The sequence below is a fragment of the Boleophthalmus pectinirostris genome, unplaced genomic scaffold, assembly GCF_026225935.1.
Source record: "Boleophthalmus pectinirostris isolate CB_2022bp ecotype Guang Dong unplaced genomic scaffold, ASM2622593v1 HiC_scaffold_2, whole genome shotgun sequence".
Lineage (NCBI taxonomy): Eukaryota > Metazoa > Chordata > Actinopteri > Gobiiformes > Gobiidae > Boleophthalmus > Boleophthalmus pectinirostris.
The window spans coordinates 36,446,606-36,470,920 of NW_026571152.1; the positions used below are offsets into that span (position 1 = coordinate 36,446,606).

Consider the following 24,315-nt stretch of genomic DNA (forward strand, 5'->3'; position numbering starts at 1 on the left):
CTTGCAGACACCCTGTTCCACGGACTTGGGTTACTGTCAGGGGCGGTCCTAGATTGCAAGTTCTAGTCCAAGATTAGTCCTGGTTTAGTCCTGGTTCAGTTCTGGTTTAGACCTGTTTCAGTCCTGGTTCAACTCTGGTTTAGTCCTAGTTTAGTCCTGGTTCAGTTCTGGTTCAGTTCTGGTTTAGACCTCTTTCAGTCCTGGTTCAGCTCTGGTTTAGTCCTAGTTTAGACCTGGTTTAGATCTGGTTCAGTTCTGGTTTAGACCTGGTTCAGTCCTGGCTCAGCTCTGATTTAGACCTGGTTTAGTCCTAGTTTAGTCCTAGTTTAGACCTGGTTTAGACCTAGTTTAGTCCTGGTTCAGTCCTCGGTTCAGTCCTGGTTTAGACCTAGTTTAGTCTTGGTTCAGTCCAGGTTCAGCTCTGGTTCAGTTTTGGTTTAGTCCTGGTTTAGACCTGGTTTAGGCCTGGTTTAGTCCTTGTTTACACCTGGTTTAGACCTGGTTCAGTTCTGGTTTAGAACTGGTTCAGTCCTGGTTCAGCTCTGGTTCAGTCCTGGTTCAGTCCTGGTTCAGTCCTGGTTTAGACCTAGTTTAGTCCTGGTTTAGACCTAGTTTAGTCTTGGTTCAGTCCAGGTTCAGCTGTGGTTCAGTTTTGGTTTAGACCTGGTTTAGTCCTGGTTCAGTCCATATACGGTGCAAAAGTTCAGCATCTTCGCAGTTATTTTGATGAGAGTAACTTAAATGTGCTGCATTAGTCGTGTAATGTTTTACATTTTAAACACAGTAATCTTGTAATGTAACGAATTACTTTGAAATGACAGTAATAAGTCATAAATAACACATTACAGTTTTGAAGTAACTTGCCCAACAGTGGAAACAAAATTTAATGTTGCTCAAATTAAGAAAAACACACTTATTCCATTGGTAGATCATTTTACGTGTCAAGTTGAATCGACTCAAATAAAGTAAAATGCTCTTAATTCAAGTCATTTTAAGTTCCCTGGATATTGTTTTTTTTTCCAGTGTATTAAACATCTAACACTGACTCAATAAGCTCTGTTCACGCTTACTGGAAGACATTTAGAAACATGCGGATGATGACTTCTGGTGTAGTTGCCGAGACTGGGAATGTGATAAAACCATGGATTCAGCAGAAGCAGTGGATTTAACAACCTGCCAAAGCTTTCCATGAGGGACGTGACTCTGATCGTGTCTTCAGTTTCACTTACACGCAGCTGGTTGTAACTGTTGATCTGCTGAACATAACGGAACACTACACTGACTTTTTTTAAATTTTTTTTTATTAAGATAGACAGATATTTTTTTTTTTTTTTTTTTTTACTTTTTATTTTCAGTTTCATTTTCACACAACATAAAAAACACAAAAAAATTAAAAAAAATTTAAAACTTTTCCTGAGACAAGAATATTAAAATATCTTTACAGGTGCACTATACATATTCCAATACATGTGCAGTATATATTATAACATGTACATCCTTGTGAGCACTTCAGAAGTAAAGCGTTAAAGTAATAATAACCAAGATAATAAAATAAATAAAATTTAAAAAAAAAAGATTAAGATATATATAATAATTAAAAGAAGATAATAAAATAAAAAGATAATAAATTTAAAAAATGAAAAAGATTACGGGTCTAAAACATCACACTCCCAAGTATGTTTTCAGCAGGTGCCATCTTTGATTAAACAGATCTATTTTCTGTCTTTTTTCCCTCTAATACACTTGTTTAATGAAGTGAGATAAATTATAATACACAAATTAATAGGCAAAGGGAAAAAAGAAGGAATACGGTTGCATCTAGATGAAGAAAACCAAGCCGGTTTCTCGGTTTTCCCAGAGTTACTATCAAAAACGTTATGGTTAGGTTTTGTGACCTAAGCGTGAATAGAGCCCATTTTACGCTTTATTGTTAAAATACATCGGAACATACATTCTTCCCGTCCACAGATCTGACCTGTAACTTGACCTTTTGGCTTCACTTTCTTGTCTGGAATATTTCACTTCCAGGCAAAGTTTAACATCTCCAGAGAGACGAGCATCTGGTAGACTCAGAAACAGAAAACAGAAAGAAAGGTGACATAGAGCACCTGTAAATTGTCACTGTGCAGCTGATATCGTCAACATTCCCTGGGGGTGTGATGCTAACTATAGGCACTGCTCTGTCTGAGGCTTTGTTAGACTTTAATCTGACCAGAAAGAACTGACTTAGTTGAAGCTACAACAGGTGAGACAATTCGTGCTTTCTCGTGTGAAATTACAGTCACAAGATATCATTAGCCAACTGTTTTTCAGTTAGTCATTCTCACCTTTTTGTTGAAAATCAAACTATTAAACAGGACCATGAAGCCTTGTATTGATCACAGGCTCCTGAAAATGTGCTGCTTAAATCCAGCACAATCCATTTTGTATTTTGTCTTGAGTTTTCAATCGATCTTAAAACTTTTTAACAGCGTTTTCTAATGCATGCATTGTGTCTCCATGGTAAATAGGGCTGGACATCATTCAGAAGTTGTCGATACGTTACATACCTCGGTACATTGGCCATGATAAGATACATATCTCGATACAGTGAGTTTATGATTTAGTACGAAACATTAAATTGATTATTGATTAAAAAATAAAGCCTGTGATACTAAAAGTCTTTGTTAAACCATTTTTTCTGCAAAGTTAATATGAAACACGCATATTTTAATCCTCAAAACAGTGAAAATATCAAATGTGTTGCATGAACGAGTTTCTTCCCTCTAAACAAGTAACAAAACTAAAATAATTCAGTAAAATATACCCAAAAATACTCTTGGTGATATATCGATACAGCAGCCCACGATATTTTTACTGTATCATCACATTAAACGACACAATATATATCGATATTTCAATATTTTTGCACACCCCTAATTCTGCCAAAGCACATATCTGACCACTCAACCTATGATGATCAAGTCAGTGATTCGACTGGCATTCGAAGTGACAACCTTCGCACAAATACTGAGCTACTGTCGTCTCCTTGCTTTTCCATAAATTCTCGATTGCTTAAAACCTTAGAACCGACTTCCAGGGCTGGTGGGTTTCTATTTCCAGAGCCTGTAACTCATCAGAAAACACTTGGGTCTCTCAAGAGTGTCTCCGGACAGAGGTTTTAGGGAGTGCGATGATACAAGGGGCTGAGTATGTGGTGATGACATCCAGCTTTTAAGGCAGGTGATGCTTCACCAAACCCCCTCCCCCATCTCATCTCTGTGCGTTTCTGTGTCCAGATTAAGAAAACATCGGAGGCTACGCTTACCACGATCCAGGACATGGTGACTATCGAAGACTATGACGTGTCCGAGTGCTTTCACCACAGCCGCTCCACGGAGTCGGTGAAGTCTACAGTGTCCGAGACCTATCTGAGCAAACCGAGCATTGCGAAGAGGAGGGCCAACCAGCAAGAGACGGAGCAGTTCTACTTCATGGTCAGTCCACACAAAGCACTTATTCTTATTTTTTGGGTGTAGTAATGTTTGGAAAATATCAAACTGATTTTTCTGTTTTGGTGCATTATGAATAAGTTCACTGTGTAACTGGAACTGAAACTCATCCAGTACCATTAACATTTCAGCAGGACACCTAAACTAATATAAAAACCACTCTATAACTCTGACTTAACTACAGTGTTTTTACATACTTCGTAAAGGTCATGTATTAGACGAACTTGAGCTTTAAGCCATGTTATAATGCTGTTACCTCATCAAAAACATACCTGGAGGCACACTGTATTGGTCTGTCTACAAATACAAAGCTCAGAATGCTCTTTCTGTGTCCGAGGTCCCACCTGGACCTTGGATTTGGCGTCACGTCCGAGCTTGAAGTGTATCATTAATTTTCGTGTGTCAGACTACATGGATTATGATCCTGACTATTCCCTCATCTTATGAAAACACTGCCACTTTAATTAATTTAACTTTTGAAATTTGCTCTTAATTTTATGTTATGATTTCTCTTCCGTTACAACCTTAGGGACATTATTGTCCGTTGCTTCAAGTATTTGTTCAGTATTGGCCTCACCACTAGCCTGATTCATCAGCCGGTTTCACTTCGTTGAAACCGTCTGACCTCACAGTGTTAAAATTCGTTCACTCGACTTTAGGCGGGTACTTTTTATCATTTAACTAGTTGCTGCTATTTGGAATGTAATTTATTTGGTATGTAATGCGCTGCTAATGGGGCTAACTGGTATAATAAATATTTTCCCAAATCCTGTAGGAAGAAGGACAATTACGTCTTGATAAAATTCACCAAACATTCTCTTTATTTTGGTTTTAAATCCTTGATCTTGGGAATCATTACCAAAACAGAATGTGTGGCTCTTTGCTGATTGGCTGGTGCCCGAATGTGCACTTCCGGGGTTTTTTTTGCGAACCGTCTATTGTATTCTTATTCCTGACCTAGTCGCTAGAGAGAAATTAAATTGAGTGGAGGCACTAGGTGGCGCCAGCCTGAATACAACACCGACTACCAAACCCACAGGCAGTGATACAAACACGGTGAGGTACTGCAGTGATACGAGGTTTAATGTCATTTAAACCACCAAAGTGTCCAAACACAATGAAAACACTTAATATTTACACATTACAACGGGCGCAGCCATCTCGAACTCTAACTCTGAATCCTTGCTCGGTCTACTTTTTCGCCACTGAGGTCCAAGTCACACTGTCCCAGGAAAAGGGGCTCACTCGTGTCGCTTGGCAACTTCCTCGGAAAACCAATTCGGAAAGATAATCAAACGCAGAGTCTGTTCCACCTTGTGATGTCATGAAGCTGTAGCTTTCAAGTTAACAGCAACTTTTTACCCTTACTTCAGTAGAAATTGGCAATTCCAGGGCTGAAATCATCCCCAAATTATTCTAGTGAAGGTGTGTGAAGTTTAAAAACACAGTGGAGCACTTTTCGTGTTACCACATGACAAGGTGGAAGAGAGTGTTTTCAGTTTGAAAGAAAAACTCGGCTTAAATCTGTATAATATGTGTATTAAACATGTGTGAATGAAACAAAACACAACTCCAGGTCTGTTTTTGATGAGGAAACGTTGTAGCTATGCAGTTGCTAAAAAAAGACAGAGGGAACTACATAGACCATGATCCTTTGCTGCATTTCAGTGTAGACTACAAGAAGAAACAACAGTTCTGAGTGCTTTTAAGTCTTAGTTCTTTGAATTAAGTCTTGTTTTGTTTGCCTCCACAAAATATCGCAACAAATATCGTACCGTAAGATGTATATCGTGAAAATATCGTACCGAGAAATTTTTATATTGTTACATCCCCCACGATATCGCAATAAATATTGTACCGTGATGTTCATACTGTGACGATATTGTGTTGTGAGACTTGCATATCGTTACACCCCTAGTAAACGGTAAAAAACTGGATAAAATGTCGTGTTCTAAAACTTTTGACCGGTAGTGTATATATTTGACATACATTTAGATCCATGAGTACTTTGTTTAAACCCTCTCTACAAATTTCATACAGTTTAGCGAGCCTAATTTTTCATATAATTATTTCTACACAATTTTATTTTGCTAGAGGACTTTAGATCACAGAAATAAAGACGGTGAGGTAACCATTCAGAGTAGAATATCTATACTATTGTGATTAATTTCTATATTCTCACAACCGCGTAAATGTTCTCCCAGTGTCTTTTTTCTGGGGCTCTCCGGTCTGTAGATGGTCACGCTCAGATAAACCTCTCTAAACGCTTCCTCTGCCCTTGACGCCGTATTGTAGATTTTCTGATTTAAGACGCCCTGTTCCTCAGCCTTGGACTCACTGCGTAAAATTCTCTCCACAGAAATTCCGCGAGTTTCTGGAGGGCAGTAACCTCATCGCCAAACTGCAGGCCAAACACGACCTGTTAAAGAGGACTCTGGGAGAAGGTAACGTTATTTATGACTCAAGTCTAGCGGAGTTCAACGAGGACAACTCACTCTGGTTCCATAAGTACATTTCACATTCATTTTTCCCATAGATTATAATGGCAAATGTAAAAGAAGAATTCTGTAACTTTTCCGGTGGAGGGTCTGTCAAATGCTTTTCTCCATGGAGATGTTATTTCTTTGTCTGGAATGTTTCACAGTATGGTATTAAACCTTTCTATCTTCATGGAGACCAAACCAGACCAAGTTCCAGGTCAGATCTGTGGAGAGGCGACCCCGCTCAGTTGTTTTTCTAGGTATTTTTGAGCTGTAAAACCACTTTATTTTAATTTAATCATAATAAGACAGAGCTGTTTAATGTCATATTGTGGAACATTCCAGGCAGAGCAATGATATATCCATAGAAACAAGGTGGTGACGGACCCCAAAAAGTTACACAATGCACCTTTAGGACATCGTGAACACTAAGCAGCTACATGCTACAGGGTTCCTACGGTCATGGAAAGCCTGGAAAACTCATGGAAATTGAAAATGTCATCGTCCAGGCCTGGAAATGTCAAGGAATTTTGTAAATTCAATCAAAGTTTTGGAAAAGTCATGGAATTTTAGTATCTCTTTCACAAAACTACAGCGTTCTGTTAAGTTCTCATTAGACTATTATGATTATTTTCGAACGTCTGCACCTTTTGTTTAAAAGAGACGACAATAAATGCACTGACAGTATTTTGAATGTTAAAAACTATAATATCAAACCATAAGGTGAGTGGAAAGAGTTAACATTTCATATTTAGCCCTAAAAGTCTGATCAATTCTACACATGTAGGTGCTGTAAAGTCATGGAAAATTCACTTTAGGTCATGAAATTGTCATGGAAAAGTTTTGAAATTTTGTCCGTGAAAAAGAGAGCGAACCCTGATGCTAACTAATATCTATAACGCTGTAGTTTTAAAGGTTAACTGTGTAACTTTTCTTGTCGAGTGTCCTCCACCTGTCTGTCTCCATGGAGATATTACTGCTTTGCCTTGATTTTTCCACTGTATGGAAATAAACTTAACCACAATGTAACCACAGTGAAGACAGGTTAATGGTCAGATCTATGGAGAAGCAAGTCTCCATATGGTATTTCTATTATTTTAAGGTATTTCTGAGCTATAAAACAGTCAACAGATACAAGGGAGATATGTTTAATGCCCTACTGTGGAATATTCTGGGCAAAGTAATAACATCTCGGGCAAATCCTCCACCAGAAAAGTTACACAGTGTCCACAAATCACATTTAAAACACTAGATTCTGTGAAATTCTTTAATAACTTAGGAGTTTATAAAGTTTCAGAAACAGATTTTAAATAAAACTGTGGACATTAGTCGCTATGTATCGGATTATGCTTGAGGAAGATTTTGAACTAACATTAATATTCATTTTTTTGGAAAGTCTATAAGAAAAATGAATGAAAAATGTACTTGTGGAACCGGGGGGTCGGCTGTCACTTTTGAGCTCCAAACTCTTCCTACATTTTTTTTGCAAACCTTTGAAATTTGATATTTGGTAGAATGATTATTCCAAGAAAGTTCTGAAAGGAGCACAGGCTTTAATCAGGCAATCTGTTTTAATTTTGTTGTTTTCCTTTGACAAATCTCCTCATTGTTTTTGCCTTCAAAGCTGATGCGAGTTTGAGCGAGCCTGGCCAACAGCTGAGGGGGATTGTGGGCTCTATTATCCGTCTTAGTGATTGATTTGCTCCTAACTTAATGGACTGCTGTGCATTAAAGGGGATACTGGTGATTACCTCCCTCCTCTTACACCGGCGGGATCAGCTCCAGGCCTGGGCAAATCTACAGCGTGTGTCACTCAGTGGTCTGACCGCCCGGTGGTCTCGGCACGCTTAATGAAAGGGGTCTGTGCTTTAAAAAGAAAGAAGAGAGGAGGGTGGGCCTATACTTAATCATATTCTTGTCAAAGTATGAATCGTGCACGGACGCAGGTTGGGTCCTGTCTTTGGAACAGATGGTTTTACATTTAGAAGCTGTTTTACTCTAAACGTGCAACAGTGTGTAACTTTTCTGTTGGGGTTTCTTGTCTCCAGGGTGATGTTATTCCTTGGGATGTAACACAGTGTGGCATTAAACAAATATATCTTGAGTTTTTTCAATTTTAGCTATCATAAAAACATGAATTCTTACTGTAACAGGGCAAAGTTCTCCACAGGTCTGACCCGTAACTTGCCATGGTGATGTGTCCTCATTGTCTCCATGGTGATGTTATTGCTTGGGATGTAACACAGTGTGGCATTAAACAGCTATATCTTGAGTTGATTCAATTTGAGTGTTTTTATTTCTCAAAACTATCGTAAAAAACATAAATTCTTAATGTAAGACTGCCAACTTCTCCACAGATCTGACCCGTAACTTGCCATGGTGATGTGTCCTCATTGTCTCCATGGTGATAGTTAAATTAAATGCCATACTGTAGAATATTCCAGAAAAAAAGTGGTGGATCCTCTAGCAGAAATGTTACACCGTGCATCTTTAAAGGTCCTATATTGTGCAAAATTGGTTCTAGTAGTAGTAGTAGTAGTAGTAGTAGTAGTAGTAGTAGTAGTAGTAGTAGTAGTAGTAGTAGTAGTAGTAGTAGTAGTAGTAGTAGTAGTAGTAGTATTTTATTTTTATTTATTTATTTTTTATTTTTTTTTTTGGAAAGAGCTAAATTTACATATTACAGATTTCCAGTTCAAATGTGATTTTTCTAATTTTGGAACAAAAAAGAAAAAAGGAGGAAGGAAAAGTAAACTATTTAAAAGAACAAGAAGGGAGCTTACAGAAACAAAAATGCCATCAAAAATATTGTTATATAGCGTAAAATTCCATGTTATAATGCTGTTATCTTCTCAAAAACATACCAGGAGTTGTGTTTTGTTTCATTCACTCATGTTGGAATAACTTAAGAACCTAAATATGCAGGTTTTATGCGTTAAACATGTGTGAATGAAACAAAACTCAACTCCAGATATGTTTGTTTGAAGAAAAAACATTAGAACATAGATCAGAAAATAGTGTAACATGGACCGTTTAACCTGCCTTGTCTTGAAGCCGGCGTAATCATTAGTGACTACAGACTGGATTATACAATATTGTGTCTGTGAAGTTTGTTTATTGTACAATTATGAAGCGGTTGGAGGAGTCTGAAGTGAAAGTTTGTGTTGTGGGGACCAGTCGTGAGGGACAGCTGGCCTGGTGTAAATGCTCATCTGAGCGAATGCACAGCTCCACAGAGACCAGAGGACGGGACTCTGCATGTCCAAACATTTAACTCTGCTCTAACTCTGCTCTCCCCCCGCAGGCCACAGAGCTGACTACATGACCACGAGGTAACGCACAAACACACACACGTACATACACTTACATACACACACACAGGCCACAGAGCTGACTACATGACCACAAGGTAACGCACACACACACACACATGTACATACATATATATACACACACGCAGGACACAGAGCTGACTACATGAAGACGAGGTAACGCACAAACACACACATGATACGATACACATCTCGATACAGTGCACTTTCAGTTCGATATGATGTTTCTATACGGTTCAGTAAAAAATAAAGGCTAAAAGTGATACTAAAGTCTTTGTTAAACCACTTCTTGTGCAAAGTGAATATGAAACACAAACATTTTAATCCTCAAAACTGTGAAAATGTTAAATGTGATGCATGAACAAGTTTCCTTTCACTAAACAAGCAACAAAACTGTAGCGCTGTAACATAATAATTAATTTAAAGTTATTTTTGCACATCCCTTATGACGAGAAGGAAACGCACACATGTACCCACATACATACAGACACACACACAGACAGGCCACAGAGATGACTGCATGACCACTAGGCCTGGATATCAATAAGAAGTTGCTGATACGATACATACCTCGATACAGTGCACTTTCACAGGTTGATATGATATATTTGAAATTGATTTGATACAGTTCAATAAAAAGTAAAGGCTAAATCATGGCTGTGATACTAAAAGTCTTTGTTAAACCCCTTCTTCTTGAGTAAAGTGAAAATGAAACACAAACATTTTAATCATCAAAACTAGGGGTGTGCAAAAATATCAAAATATCAATATATCGGTTAAAGTGATGATTCAGGATTGATATGGTGTTCTGCTGTATTGATATATGGCCAAGAGTATTTTACTATATTATTTTGTTACAACTGCAGTTCTGTTGTTTGTTTAGTGGAAGGAAACTCATTTCTGCAACACATTTGATATTTTCACTGTTTTGATGAGTAAAATGTTTGTGTTTCACATTAACTTTGCACAAGAAGTGGTTTAAGAAAGACTTTTATTATCACAGCCATGATTTAGAAATAGTTTTTATTGAACTATATCAAATTGATTTGAAATATATCGTATCAAATCGAAAGCTCACTGTATCGAGATATGTATCGTATCGTGGCCTATGTATCATATCGGCAACTTCTTAATGATACCCAGTTTTAATCAAAACAGTGACTATGTCAGAAGTTTCAGCACATTAAATGATAGGACACATTGATATTTCAATATATTTGCACACCTCTAATGACCACAAGGTACCGCACACACACACACACACACACACACAAAAGCCACAGAGTGGGCTACATGACCACAAGGTAATGCACAAACACACACACTGGGAATTACACAGATGTCCATTTTTGTCTTTCATTAGCATCTGTAACAACAATAATTTTTAAAAATCTGTTTATTAATGATGAAAACACAATTTAGCTGAAATGTAAATGCTAAAACACAAAAATTCAGCTGAAATGACACAAGCTCACCTAATCCTAGATAACCAGCAGCAATAATTGGAAAATGAACAGAAACCTAACAGCATGTTTGTAACTGATCTGAACCCATTTACAGGTACATTTTATATCATTTATAATACATAATGAACACATTTATTACATTATTTTACTATAAGATTCATTATAAGATTCTGCCCTTTATCTGAACCTGTCACCTGAGGCATTTTTTTAAAAAGACCTGCTCACTTATCCTTAACTTTCTTAAAGGTCCTGTATTACACAATATATACTCTATATTATCTCTTGAGCTTTTAGCCATGATTTAATGTTGTTACATCATCAAAAAACAGACCTGGAGTTGTGTTTTATTTCATTCACACATCTTTAAATAATCCTGTATTATTAGTCTATCTACATCTCCAAAGATCAATATGCTCTGGTCCACCTTATGATGTCATGAAGCGGTAGATTTCAATTTAGCAGATACCTACTTTTAGTTCAGTAGAGATTTGCAATTCCAGATCTGAAAATATTCAAACAACTCTTCTGAGTATAAAGTTTATTTATTTATTTATTTATTTATTTACTTAATGAGACAGGGACATTGCCCAATTTTGACATTAACCTTAACAGGAGAGATGCATTGTTCCAGGTTGTAGTATCAGTGCTAATTTCCACCTGTCGTCCCTGGGCAGGTTCATTGATTGATTGGAGTTTAAAAAGGCAGTAGAGCTTCCTGTATTACCACATGACATCATAAAATGGAGCAGAGTGTTTTCAGTTTGAGAGAAGAACTCAATATTTTGTGTTCTAAACATGTGTGAATGAAACAAACCTCAACTCCAGGTGTGTTTGTGTAATATGGGCCCTTTAAACGATTGGATATTAGTATTTGAAATCCCTTGTAATGAATTGGCTTGATTGTGTTTGCTCTGTTTGTATTGTTGTATTTGTAGACACCCAAACGGGGCTTTCAGAACGCTGCCGGGCACCCGTAGGCCCAGACCCCGCTCGGTTTTTAATGTTAGATTATTTAATGGAAATTTGGAGTCATTTATCAAGGTACAAAAAACCAAACCCTGCCAATCTGAAGCCGCCTCTGCTATCTATTCTCTGTCCCGCTCCTGCTGCTGCCTGCCCATTTTGGTATCGGGTCTTTTCAGGACATCCACGCTGTAATTTATCTTTCAACAGAGGAACAATAATATATTTCTGAGCTGGTTTCTCGGGTCTGTCCTTATAAACTCTGTCCGCAGACTCTGGGGTGGGTTTGATAGATTGGTGGTGAGGAGGGCATTCAGGGGGCATTGAGGGGGTAAACGTTTGTCTCCGTCAGCTCCTCTGACTTACTGCTGACCTGGCATCGCCCAACTGTTCAGGGAGGAGATATTTTAGACTCCTCCGGACTCGGGGCCCGCGCCGCTTTAAAATGAGCTGGAGAAATAACAGTTGAGCAGATACCAGATTAAATCCAGTAGGGAAATCAGGATTCCTCATTTTATTTATGCTCTTTATTATACAAGACACAATAAAACCCATAAAAACCATAAGAAATAAAAATGAACCATGTTACTTTTTTGGCTGTGGTCTCTATCTGCTTGTCTCTATGGCGATAGAATCCTCCACAATATGGCATTAAACTTATTTATCGTGCATTTAATCAATTACTGGTGTTTTTATTGCTCAAAAGTTCCTCTATGAGTCAGTTCTCCACAGATCTGACCTGTAATTTGTCTCGGAGGCATCACCTGCTTGAATGCAATGGTTACAAGTGCAAATATAAACAGCATTTTAAGCTGCCATGTTAATTTCACTGTAACTTTATCATTCAGAACGATTCATTTTCATAAAGCTGATCACATAATTGGAACTGATCTGGCTTTTTCTGGGCCGATGTCGATACTTTTGCTTTAGATATCTGCTGATACCCGCTATCAATACCAGGGCAGAGACTGAAACATTTTTTATTTCAGCTTTATTATAATTATTTATTATTGTACAAGTTACAGTAATAATGTAAAAACAAATAATAGCAAGGTGCACTCATGGAAGTATAAAAAGCATTTAATTAGTTACTAGGGATCTAACAAATACATAAATATTGTGATATCTTTTTGTCAAAAGTTCCACAATAATATCGTGGGTTGTCACAATATATCGAATCACAAATTTCTTTGCTTAAATGCAGGATTTATAGAAGCAACAGCTTATAAACATCAGAAACTACATATCCCATGATTCATTTCAGATTAATTTACTTGAATTCTTGAGATTATGACAGTAATAATTCACACCAAAATCTTGACAAGGTATTTTAAAAGCAAAAAAGTGTCCCATCTTTAATTTTTTGCATCTTCAAAATATTGCAATAAATATTGTACCATGAGATTTGGATATTGTTACATCCCTAGAATATGACAATAAATGTTGCACCAAATGACTGGTCAAACCATTTTATAATGTCAGTCTTGTTATTATGTATAATATCGTAATATCGTGAGCTTTTCCACGATATCGCAATAAATATCGTACCGTGAGGGTCATACCGAGACTTGGATATCCACCCCTATTCATTACCGGTGTTTTTATAGCTCAAAAACACTACAGTGAATGGGGTTACTTCTCCATAGATCTGGCCTGTAATCTGGCCTGGAGACATCATCTGCTTGTCTTGTCATGAAAATAGATTTAAGTTTAATGCCATACGGTGAAACATTGTAGGACAACATCTCCACGGAGACGAGCAGCTTGCAGACTCTTCACCAACTTTATCAGTCAGAAAGATTGATTAAAAACTGATAAAGCTGATCACAAACTAGGGATGCACTGATCCAGCTTTTTCTGTTCCGATATCGATACTTGGGGTTTGAATATTTGCCGATACCTGATTTCAACTGAGACTGAAAATTTCCTTTAAACACAAACAGAGCCTTGGGTAAAAAAAAAAAAAAATCCAAATGGGTTTTAGAACTATTATTTATCATTTAAACTATGGAATTGCTCTGTAAAAAAAAATTAATATTATGTTTAATGTAATATTATATATTACGTTTTGGACAACATTGGCCAGTAAATCGATATCTGATCCACCAAAATTTTCAATATCTGCACCAAAATATTTCGATACCATTACTGGCATTGTGAATTTAAGTAAATAGATCTTTGGACATGTTTTACGTCAATAATAATGAATAACAAATGTAAAAATCTATCTTTCTACTCATTGTAATACTTAAAATTAAAATACTGAAATGAAAATACTCAAAATACTGCAGATTTTGATATAGTGGCGTCTCTAGTGAGTGTAGATGCCAGTGTAGATGCCAGACTGCGATGGGGTCTGCGATGTTCTTGGTGGAGCTTTTGGTGAGCAGTTTCTGTGGTGCTAACTTGGGTCTTGCTTTTTTCTCTCCTCTTCCATCCCTTCCATCCTTTCCATCTCTCTCTCTCTCTTCTCTCCCTTTGCTTCACTCATCTGTTTAGCCGCGGACGCCGGAACTCACATGCTCGTCACCAGGTACATTCTGTTGGTGGTTTTCAGATTCTATGATGTGCTGATGTCATACTACCAGATGGGGGCGCTAGAGATGGATTTTACAATTAATAACATTGTACTTTACCATTAAATATCTGAAAAGTGAATTCACAAATGTTGAATCTTGTCATTATTAGTGACTAGACCCAAGAACTCACTTTATCACAACAGAAATCTGCCTTTTCAGAATATTTATTTTAGCTGCCCCCATCTGTATTAAAGCTGCACTGTGTAACTTTGTGCTTGGAGGTCCGTCACCTGCTTGTTTCTGTGGATATGTCACTGCTCTGCCTGGAATGTTCCACAGTATGGCATTAAATGGATCTACTTTACATAGGGCTGAACGATCTATTGTTTTGGACCGAAAATCGCAATCTCAGACAACGCGATTTCTGGAGCGTCAAAGCAGAGTTTTTTTGCAGAGCTCTTAAAGCCCAATTTTAACGACGAAGTTTAGTTCAACGACAACTCAACGTATGCTCCCACAGTCGCCTTGTCGCCATCGTTTTTGATTTATGGGTCAGTGTTGAGGTCTGGCGCCGCTGAATGATCAATCTTTTTGGACCGAAAATCGTGATCTCAGACAACACGATTTCTGGAGTGTCAAAGCCGAGTTTTTTTTTTTGGAGTGCTCCTAAAGTCCACTTTTAAGAGCGAAGATTAGTTCTGCAACGACTCAACGTACACTGCCGCTGTTGCCTTGTCTCCGTCGTTTTTGATTTATGGGTCAGTGTCGAGGTCTGGTGCTGCTGAACGATCAATCTTTTTGGACTGAAAATCGCGATCTCAGACAACACGATTTTGAGAGTGTCAAAGCCGAGTTTTTTTGCAGTGCTCCTAAAGCCCAATTTTAACGGCGAAGTCTAGTTCTGCGTCGACTCAGCGTACAATGCTGCCGTTGCCTTGTCGTTTTTGATTTATGGGTCACTGTCGAGGTCTGGCGCTGCATAGTAATTCACCTCCACAATGCAAGGAGGCGAGGATTTAACCCTGGCGTTTGTGTAAAGATTAATATGACCATCTCCAATGCGACAGAAGCACAAAACAGACTCACCATCATCAGCACATCCTCTGACACAGAAAGAACACTCATATTCCACTAAGTCGTGTCCTTTAGTCCGACAGAAGCTGAACTGCTTCAGCAGCACAAGGAGCGAGCTGTTTTTTTCAGCGCTTATAGTTTATGCAAATTAGTCATGTGGTTTTAAGTTTAAATTCTATAAAACGTAAACAAATGTGCGCAAATCGTCGGTTTCTGTGATGTTTGCAAATGTTCATGTGCACTAAAACTTGATTTGAAAACAAAATTGTGGATGAAATCGAAATCGCAATATCTACCAAGAAAAATCGCAATTCAATTTTTTCTTAAAATCGTTCAGCCCTAACTTTACATTTATTAATTTGAAGGTGGTTTTATAGCTCAAAAATACCAAGAAAAAAGACATTGAGACTGTGAGCAGGGTCGCCTCTCCACAGATCTGACCTGTAACTTGGTTTGGTCTCCATGAAAATAGAAAGGTTTAATACCATTCTGTGAAACATTCCAGACAAAGCAATAACATCTCTGTGGTGACAAGCATTCGACGGACCCTCCACCAGAAAAGTTACACAATGCTCCTTTAAATATGATTGGCCTATAGAATGTTGTGATGTCATCTGAAACCCAGCAATTGGGCCATTCTTGCTTGCTTGCTAATTTTCTATTTACATTCATGTATTTTTTCTTGTCACTGTTGAATCATGTGTAAATAACAAGACTATGGAGTAAGAAAGCTTTCAGAAATATTTGTGTGCGTAGGGTAGAAATCCATGCATATTTGGGAAATCCGTGCAGATTTGTCTGTAGTTGAGCATAAAATAAATATTCTTAAACTCTCAAATGAGTTCAGGCGTACATAAAATGTGTTGTGTGTGTTTTATCCATCAGAACACGAATTGAAAACGTTATGACAACAAGAATTACAATCACGAAATGAAAATTTACGATTACTGTTTCGTCAGTACGAATACAAATTCACAGATGCAACTTTACTGTCAAAAATGCATCATCACTTCACTGGCATTCTTTTCTGAGCAGAAGAAACATTGATCGAGATGCCGGACTTTTGCGCCGCACACAGACTGAACCAGGACTAAAACAGGACTAAACCAGGACTAAAACAGGACTGAACTAGGACTAAAATAGGACTGATCGCAGGATTGAACCAGGACTGATCCCAGGACTTAAAAAAGGCTAAAATAAGGACTGAACCTGGAGGACTAAACCAGGACTAAAACAAGGACTAAAACAGGACTGATCCCCGGACTGAACCAGCACTAAAACAGGACTGATTCCACGACTGATCCCCGGACTGATCCCGGACTGATCCCCGGACTGATCCCCGGACTGATCCCAGGACTGATCCCACGACTGAACCACGACTGAAATACGACTGAACCGGGACTGAACCGGGACTAAACCAGGACTAATCCCAGGACTTTAACCAGGACTGAGCCGGGACTAAAACAGGACTGATCGCAGGACTGATCGCAGGACTGATCGCAGGACTAAACCAGGACTAAACCAGGACTAAACCAGGACTAAACCAGGACTAAACCAGGACAGAAGCAGCACTAATATACACAAATATGCACAAATTTCTATCCTATGCTCACAAATATTTCTGAAATCTTTCGTACTCCACACGAGGCAGACTGAGCTGAAGTCCTGTGTGTAACGAATATCAAACGTTTGTATTGGATTTGTCTGAACCGAAAAGTCACGGTCATCATAGTCTCAGATATCCAGAGATAGGATTACGTAACATCACTGGATCAGACCCGTGGTTCAATTGTCACGGCTCCACTGCAGAGATAGAAAGTCGATTTTTGGCCCGGTCACCGCGTTGGGATCGTGCTTTTCCCCTCGAGGGCTGTAAAATGATCCACACGCTCGTTAAAAACACGCAGTGAGTCTAAGTATGAGTCTGTGTATGTTCAAGCACAGAAGCAGAGAGCAGAAAAATGTCATCTTTTTCTTAATTTTTACCACTTTTTACAGTTTAGATTAGTGATTCTCAAACTTTTTTATTGGAAAATAAATATCCGATAAGGGTAAGGAATAAAATAAAACATCCCAACGACCCCTACGATGGCATTGCAATAAAATCCCGAAGTCCAAACCACATTTATAACCTAATTTGGGTAAAATATTTAACTATCATTGTCCTTATTTTATAGACTCTTTAAAATCTTATGTCATCAGAATGTTATAAAATCTGGAATGGAGGTAACTGGAGACAAAGTGAAGCAGACATAAAATATTTTCAGCGACTAACTAATGAGCAGATCTAAATACCAAAGGTTTTACTTCAACCGTTTAGAATTTCCAAGGTACATGTTTTAGTTTATTTGCTTCTCTGTTAAAAATACACATTTCTAACCTCAAAATTGTATTTGAGTTTCACAAAAAGTATAATTTATGACAAAATATCTGTAGATGAACTGAAAATCTGTAGTGGACTCAACTTTTCTGTAAGGATTTGTCAAGTCAAACCTAAAATTTTGGACTTTACCTTTGTCCAAAATACTTAGTGTCTATCATAATCTTGTCTTAAATGAACAAATAACGTAAAACACAATTGTAAATGTTTTTAAACTGGGCTCTGGTATCACTCACATGTGTCCGAGAGGTTTTCATTTGCCAAATTTTACTGTTTTTTTCCCAGTTTTCCCATTGACATCATGTAATGTTCCACTTCACTTTGCCTCCAGTTGCCTCCAATCCAGAATTTAGAATGTTTTTATTACAATTTTTTAAAGGATGAATTTGTGTAACTGTTGCCAAAAGCATTATATATTTGAGATTGCATATCACTTAAAAAAAAATATATATATATTTTTAAGTCATGATCCATTGTTATCACACTTTTTGGGGGACTTCCAGCGCTTGGCCCAGGGATCCCCACTCTGAGTATCACTGGTTTAGATACAGAAGACATCAAATTTATGATGCAAGATACAAGGACGTGAGTAGTAATGAAAAAAAAAAAGCTGAAGATAAAAAGTTACATTCTCCAGCAAGGCAAAGGGTGGCAATTTTGAGGATTTGAATAAAAAAAATATTGTCTGTTATATATTTGGTTGGATTTTTTTGTAATTCTGTTAGTGGTTTTCAGACTCTTGAAGGTGAATGCATCATACTTCCAGATGAAGGCAAGAGACAGTTTTTTCTGTTAATTACATTTGTACTTTGCCCTGAAATATCAGAAAAGTAAATTCCCAAATATGGGACCTGATTATTTCTCTCACTGACTAGACGAGGGGTGGGCAATTATTTTTTCCATGGGGCCACACAAGGAACAGAAAAAAAATGTGGAGGGCCTCAATTCTGCGTAATATTAATTGTATTGCTTTATAAAAAGCTGTAAATATCATTGTTTTGACAAGCTGGTAATAGTTTGTGTTATGACTAAGCAATGAAAAAGTGTGATTGCCTTATAAAATTGTAATAAAAACACCTCTAAAATAAAAGCAATGCAGCTTTAGTCCGTGCATGAGGTTAAAATTATAAAATAAATGTATTTTGTAATTCCAAATTAGCTTAACCAAAGGGTCATATGTGGCCCAGGAGCTGTACAATGCCCACATCTGGACTAGAACCAAGGCCAAATTGTATTACAACAAAAATCTGCATTTGGACAATATTGATTTTAGCTGCCCCCATCTGTATTAAATAACATTGATCTGTATCAGGGCTGTAAAACTCAAATTCACAGAGGACCAAAGTTAAAACTGGGTCGTAGGCCAAATTAAATATTTACTGAAAAATTTCATCAACATCTGCATGTTTTTTCTTCTTTCAAGATATGTAATATTAAACCTTTTCTTATTAAAATAAATGTTTAATAGTTTTGCTTAAACATTGAATCCAGAACAAGCAGAATATAAACTAATAACAAAATTTTAAATAAATAATGTCTCTATAGTCTATCTGTAGCCGGCGGGCAGCTCTAATACATATTTGATTTGATCTCGCAGGCCAAATATAATTATATCGAGGACCAAATTTGGCTCCCGGGCCGGAGTTTGTCATGTTTGGTCTATAGAATATTATGAGGTCATGTGAAACCCAGCAATAAATCTTACTCCATATATCTGATGTCTTCTCTATGTACAGTAGATTAAATGTAAAAAGTAGTAAAGATAAAGATAAAAAACAAACATTGAATGAGATGGTACATCCTGTAGTGAATATTATTTTAAGTACATCCCAGTCTAACTTTAAGTGTTGTTGTTGGGAAGTGCTTAAACACTCTCTGCTCTCTGCTTCTTGCACAACATGCAGTGTATTTCCGTGCACGGGGCTGTAGTTTTAAATAGTGTGGGTTGTATGGCGTTAGAATGTGCCTCTTTCGTTTGGCTGGACCGTAAATAATCAGACCTCAACTTCAGTCTGTCTCTGTTCGATGTTATTAATACGCCCTGTACTTTCTGACCAGTGCATGACCAGTGTATTCACTTACCTGTACATACTTGCAAAATTCTCACAAACACGTGTTAGTTTGCACATTTTAAAGGTCTTCTATTACTCAAAATTGACTCTCGTGAGCTTTTAGACATTTTATAAAGCTGTTAAATCCATGTGTCATTCCTTCATTCGTTTTTTAATTTAAAGCAAAAATAAGAAAACGAAAAAAGTAAAATTTTCCTCATTATTTGTCTCCAAAACCAAAATGAAAAAACTGATAACAGTTCATTTTTTCAGTTTTCGATTTTGTGTTTAAATGAATAAAGGAAAAAAACAGTTAACAACTGTTTCCCGTTTATGTGACTTAAACTGTGATGCCGGACTTTTTCACCACATAAGGACTAAGTCAGGACTAAGTCAGGACTAAGTCAGGACTAAGTCAGGACTAAGTCAGGACTAAACCGTTTTCAGTCCTGGTCTCAATCCTGGTCTCGGTCCCGGTCTTGGTCTTGGTCTCTGTCCTGGCTTCGGTCCTGGCTTCGGTCCCGGTGTCAGTCCCCGTCTCAATCATGGTCTGGTCCTGGTCTGGTCCTAGTCTGGTCCCAGCCCCAGTCCTGGTCTCAGTCCCGGTCTGGTCCCGGTCTGGTCCCGGTCTGGTCCTGGTCCCGAACCTGGTTCAGTTTAAGTCACGTAAATGGGAAACATCCTTTATCCGTTTTTTCAGTTATTAATTTAAACACAAAATCGAAAACTGAAATCAACAAATCATTATTTGTTTTTTCATTTTAGTTTTGGAGACAAATAATGAAGAAAATAGTTGTTGTTGTTTTTTTTCATTTTCTTATTTTTGGTTTTATATTCAAAAACAAATGAATGAATGATAGATTCCATTACCTCACACTCCAGGTCTGTTTGTGACGACAGACCTATTTTGTTGTATTACTGCAGTACTTGTCACGCTGGTCAGGTCCTAAGTACAGCGCATTTTAAATCAGCTGCTGTAAATGATTCTGTTGTTGACTATTTGATAACATGACTTTCAGGATTCTGGACAGGCCATCCCCCGTGTGGTCGAGAGCTGCATCCGCTACATTAATTTATACGGTGAGTTCTGCTTTTACTCTACTGTTTTAGACTTAGACTTCAACTTTATTGATGCACAAGGGAAATTATTTGGACACAGAAGCTCACACATCACAATATTTTAGAATAACAAAGAGAGAAAATATAAATGGTGATAATAAATTCTAAATAAGGAGCAAAAATAGCAAGAGACTGGGGTGAAATAAGTGATTTTTATATAATCCTGTGTTAAGTAAGTGTTCTGTCTGTGTGTGTCTGTGTGTGCGTTTGTGTGTCTGTGTGTGATTCGAGCCTGACATCTGAGCAGGGTGTTAATTGTCTGGTATTAGCCTCTGTAATACTGGAGTTGTATTTTGTTCCACTGAAGTCATGGTCCCTGGAAAATGCAGATTCCAGGCTGATTAGGAGGAAGGAAAAACTCTTCAAATATGGCAAGATAAAATGCAGTTGGACTATAATTTATACTTAGTTTGACAATGTTTAAAGTTGTTAAAAGTTATACTTTTGTCCAGTTGACAGAATAGAATGAATTTCTCTTGCTATGGATGCTACCTGGAGTGTTTACATGTAGATTTTTGATGACAATTTGTCAGGCGAACAGACATTTTTTTGTCTTTTGGGGTCTGTTGAGAGTGATATTTGACAGTAGAAACGCAGCAAGCCTTGGAATATTTTTCTGCTAGTTTCCCCCATGTGTCAGGAGACACCTAGCATTACAATTCATTTGCTCAACAGTAGGCGGGTACTTTTTAAAATTAACCAATCGCTGCTATTTGGTCGTGATGTATGTAATGCGCCGCTAACGGGGCTAACTGGTATATTAAGCTTTTCCCAAATCCTGTAGGAAGAAGGACAATAACGTCTTTCCCCTTGATAAAATTCACCAAATATTATCTTTGTTCCACCTTTAAATCCTTGACCTTGTGAATCATTGCCAACACAGAATGTATGGCTCTTCGCTGATTGGCTGGTGGCCGGACTCACACTTCCAGGGTTCTTGCAAACTGTCTAGTTTATTCTGATTCCTGATCTAGTCACTGAAGAGAAATGAAATTGAGCGGAGGCAATAGGTGGTGCCAGCCTGGCTAGTTTTCTGGGCAGTGAGACCAAACGAGGCCGAGTTGGAGCTTATCAACTTGTCATGGCCCAGGATATAAAATAACAGGAAATAATAGTGAAAAAAAGGCAAAAACATCCTGAGGAGTGAACCTGGCTCCCGGCCTAACAGACACGGGATTCAAGCATTCATTTTGTCGAATGTTTATGCAAATGTAATATCAATCACAACTGGTTATTTTTCCTATATCATTCAGTTCTTAATTCCAACTATAAACAGATATTAATACAGTTTTGCTCAAGTGCTTTTTGTCTTATACACTATGTTAGCAGACACAGCCATGGTGTTCATAGTAGTTAAAGGACCATGCATGATAGTTAAAGGTCCTATGTTGCGACCAAATCCCACTTGGACCACAGAGTTGCTGGTCTGGAGAAAGTAAGTGACGCGCTTGTCTCTGGCGTCTAAGTAATCAAATCCAGTCTTAATATAAAATAGTTTCTTTATTACTTCTTTAATGGTCAAAACAATTCATTACTGTATAAAAGGATCTAAAATCATACAAAGACGCCAAGCATGGTGGTCAACAAACTGTGTGCTTCACCGAATTGCAACACCTGTGGAGCACAGGAGGGGTCCTCCCTAATGTAGCCTACCACACAGCGCCCTCTACAGGTGACGCACACCCAAGGCGCATGGCTCCAACATCCTATATTACACAAAATTGATTCTTGTGTGTTTTAAGCCAAGTTATAATGTAGTTAAAACATCAAAAATGGACCTGGAGTTGTGTTTTTTTTTTCATTCACACACGTCTGAGTAACCCTTTATTATTAATCTGTCTTCATCTCCAAAGCTCAAAATGCTCTGTTCCACCTTGTGATGTCACATAGTGGTACTTTTCACAGCCAACTTTTACTTTTACATCATTAGAGATCGGCAGTTCCAGGGCTGAGCTTATCCAAATGATTCTAGTGAAGGTGTGTGGAGTTTAAAAACACTGTGCAGCACTTCCTGTATTACTGCATGACATCACAAGGTGGAACAGCGTGTTTTCAGTTTGAGAGGAGAACTCAAAGTAACACAACTCCAAGTATGATTGTGATGAGGAAACAACATTATAACAGATCAGAAAAAAGTTAATATGGGCCCTTTAAAACAGACAGTCTCGTTATCTTCTGTTCAACCCCGGTTCTTTTCCCTTGTCGACTTTAGTCAATTCTAATTGCAGTCGCTCTTCACACTCATTAATTATGTTTAATTAGCAAAGTGAATGGGGTTTAATGATCAGGCTAGTTGTTGAGCTTAAAGACGCACTTTGTAACTTTTCGGTTTGGGGATCTGTGACCTGCTTGTTTCTATGGATACTTCATTGCTCTGCCTGGAATGTTCTACAGTGTGAAATTAAACAGCTCTACTTTACATTTATTCAGTTACAGGTGGTTTTATGGCTCAAAAATACCTACAAAAACACTAGAAAAAAAATCTTGAATGAAATCGAAATCGCAATATCTGCCAGAAAAATCAGAATTCAATTTTTTCTTAAAATTGTTAAGCCCTAACTTTGTATTTATAAAATTAGAGGTGGATTTATAGCTCAAAAATACCTAGAAAAAAGATATTCTGGCTGTGAGCGGGGTTGCCTCTCCACAGATTTGACCTGTCACTTGGTCTGGTTTGGTCTCCATGAAGATAGAAAGGTTTAATGTGTTATATCACTTTATTTTACAGATTCAGGGTCCAAGTTCTACAAAAGCAATAACATCTCCATGGAGAAAAGCATTTGATGGACCCTCCGCTAGAAAAGTTACACATTGCTACTTTAAGCAGTGTTTTGCGGAGTCCAGAGTTGATCTTTTTCTTTGTTAAATCTCTCTTTTGTGTTTTGTGTCTCCACAGGTCTCCAACATCAGGGCATATTCCGAGTGTCTGGGTCGCAACTGGAAGTCAACGACATTAAAAACTCCTTCGAAAGAGGTACAGAGAGTTTAGCAATCAGCATTAAATGACCAAAATAATATAAATTTGACTAATGTGAGCTTTTAGTCACGTCATAATGTTGTTACCTCCTCAAAAACTTACCTGGAGTTGTCTTGTTTCATTAACACGTGATTGCGTAATCCTTTATTATTAGGTTGTCTACATCTCCAAAGCTCAAAATGCTCTGTGTGAGTGGTAGTTTTCAAGTTAACAGCTCATTTTAACAGTAAAGATTGGCAATTTCAGGGCTGAAACTGTCCAGATGATTCTAGTGAAGGTGTGTGTAGTTACTATATTACCACATGACACTCATTCATTACAAGATGACTGAGCGTTTTCTGTCTGAGAGAAGAATTCAGCCTAACCCTATAAAACCATTTGTATCATATTTGATCCTCAACATTCTGAGACCTCTGCCCAACCACATTATCAATATTTTTCCTGTAAAACCTGTTGTATACAATTA

At 37.7% G+C, this 24,315-nt stretch overlaps 1 protein-coding gene across 6 annotated transcripts in view; it reads left to right on the forward strand.

The window, feature by feature from the left end:
- Positions 1-24,315, forward strand: part of srgap1a (SLIT-ROBO Rho GTPase activating protein 1a) — a 203,057-nt gene that overhangs the window by 133,003 nt on the left and 45,739 nt on the right. For 4 of the 6 annotated variants that reach the window (XM_055155343.1, XM_020926055.2, XM_055155347.1 and 1 more), the window contains exons 9-14: positions 3,279-3,476; positions 5,851-5,935; positions 9,273-9,300; positions 11,702-11,807; positions 20,773-20,833; positions 23,769-23,846. In XM_055155343.1, coding sequence (XP_055011318.1) covers positions 3,279-3,476; positions 5,851-5,935; positions 9,273-9,300; positions 11,702-11,807; positions 20,773-20,833; positions 23,769-23,846 — 556 coding nt within the window. Of the gene's footprint in view, positions 1-3,278; positions 3,477-5,850; positions 5,936-9,272; positions 9,301-11,701; positions 11,808-14,228; positions 14,263-20,772; positions 20,834-23,768; positions 23,847-24,315 lie in introns of all 6 variants that reach the window. The other 2 variants (XM_055155345.1, XM_055155346.1) reach the window with 1 other exon arrangement.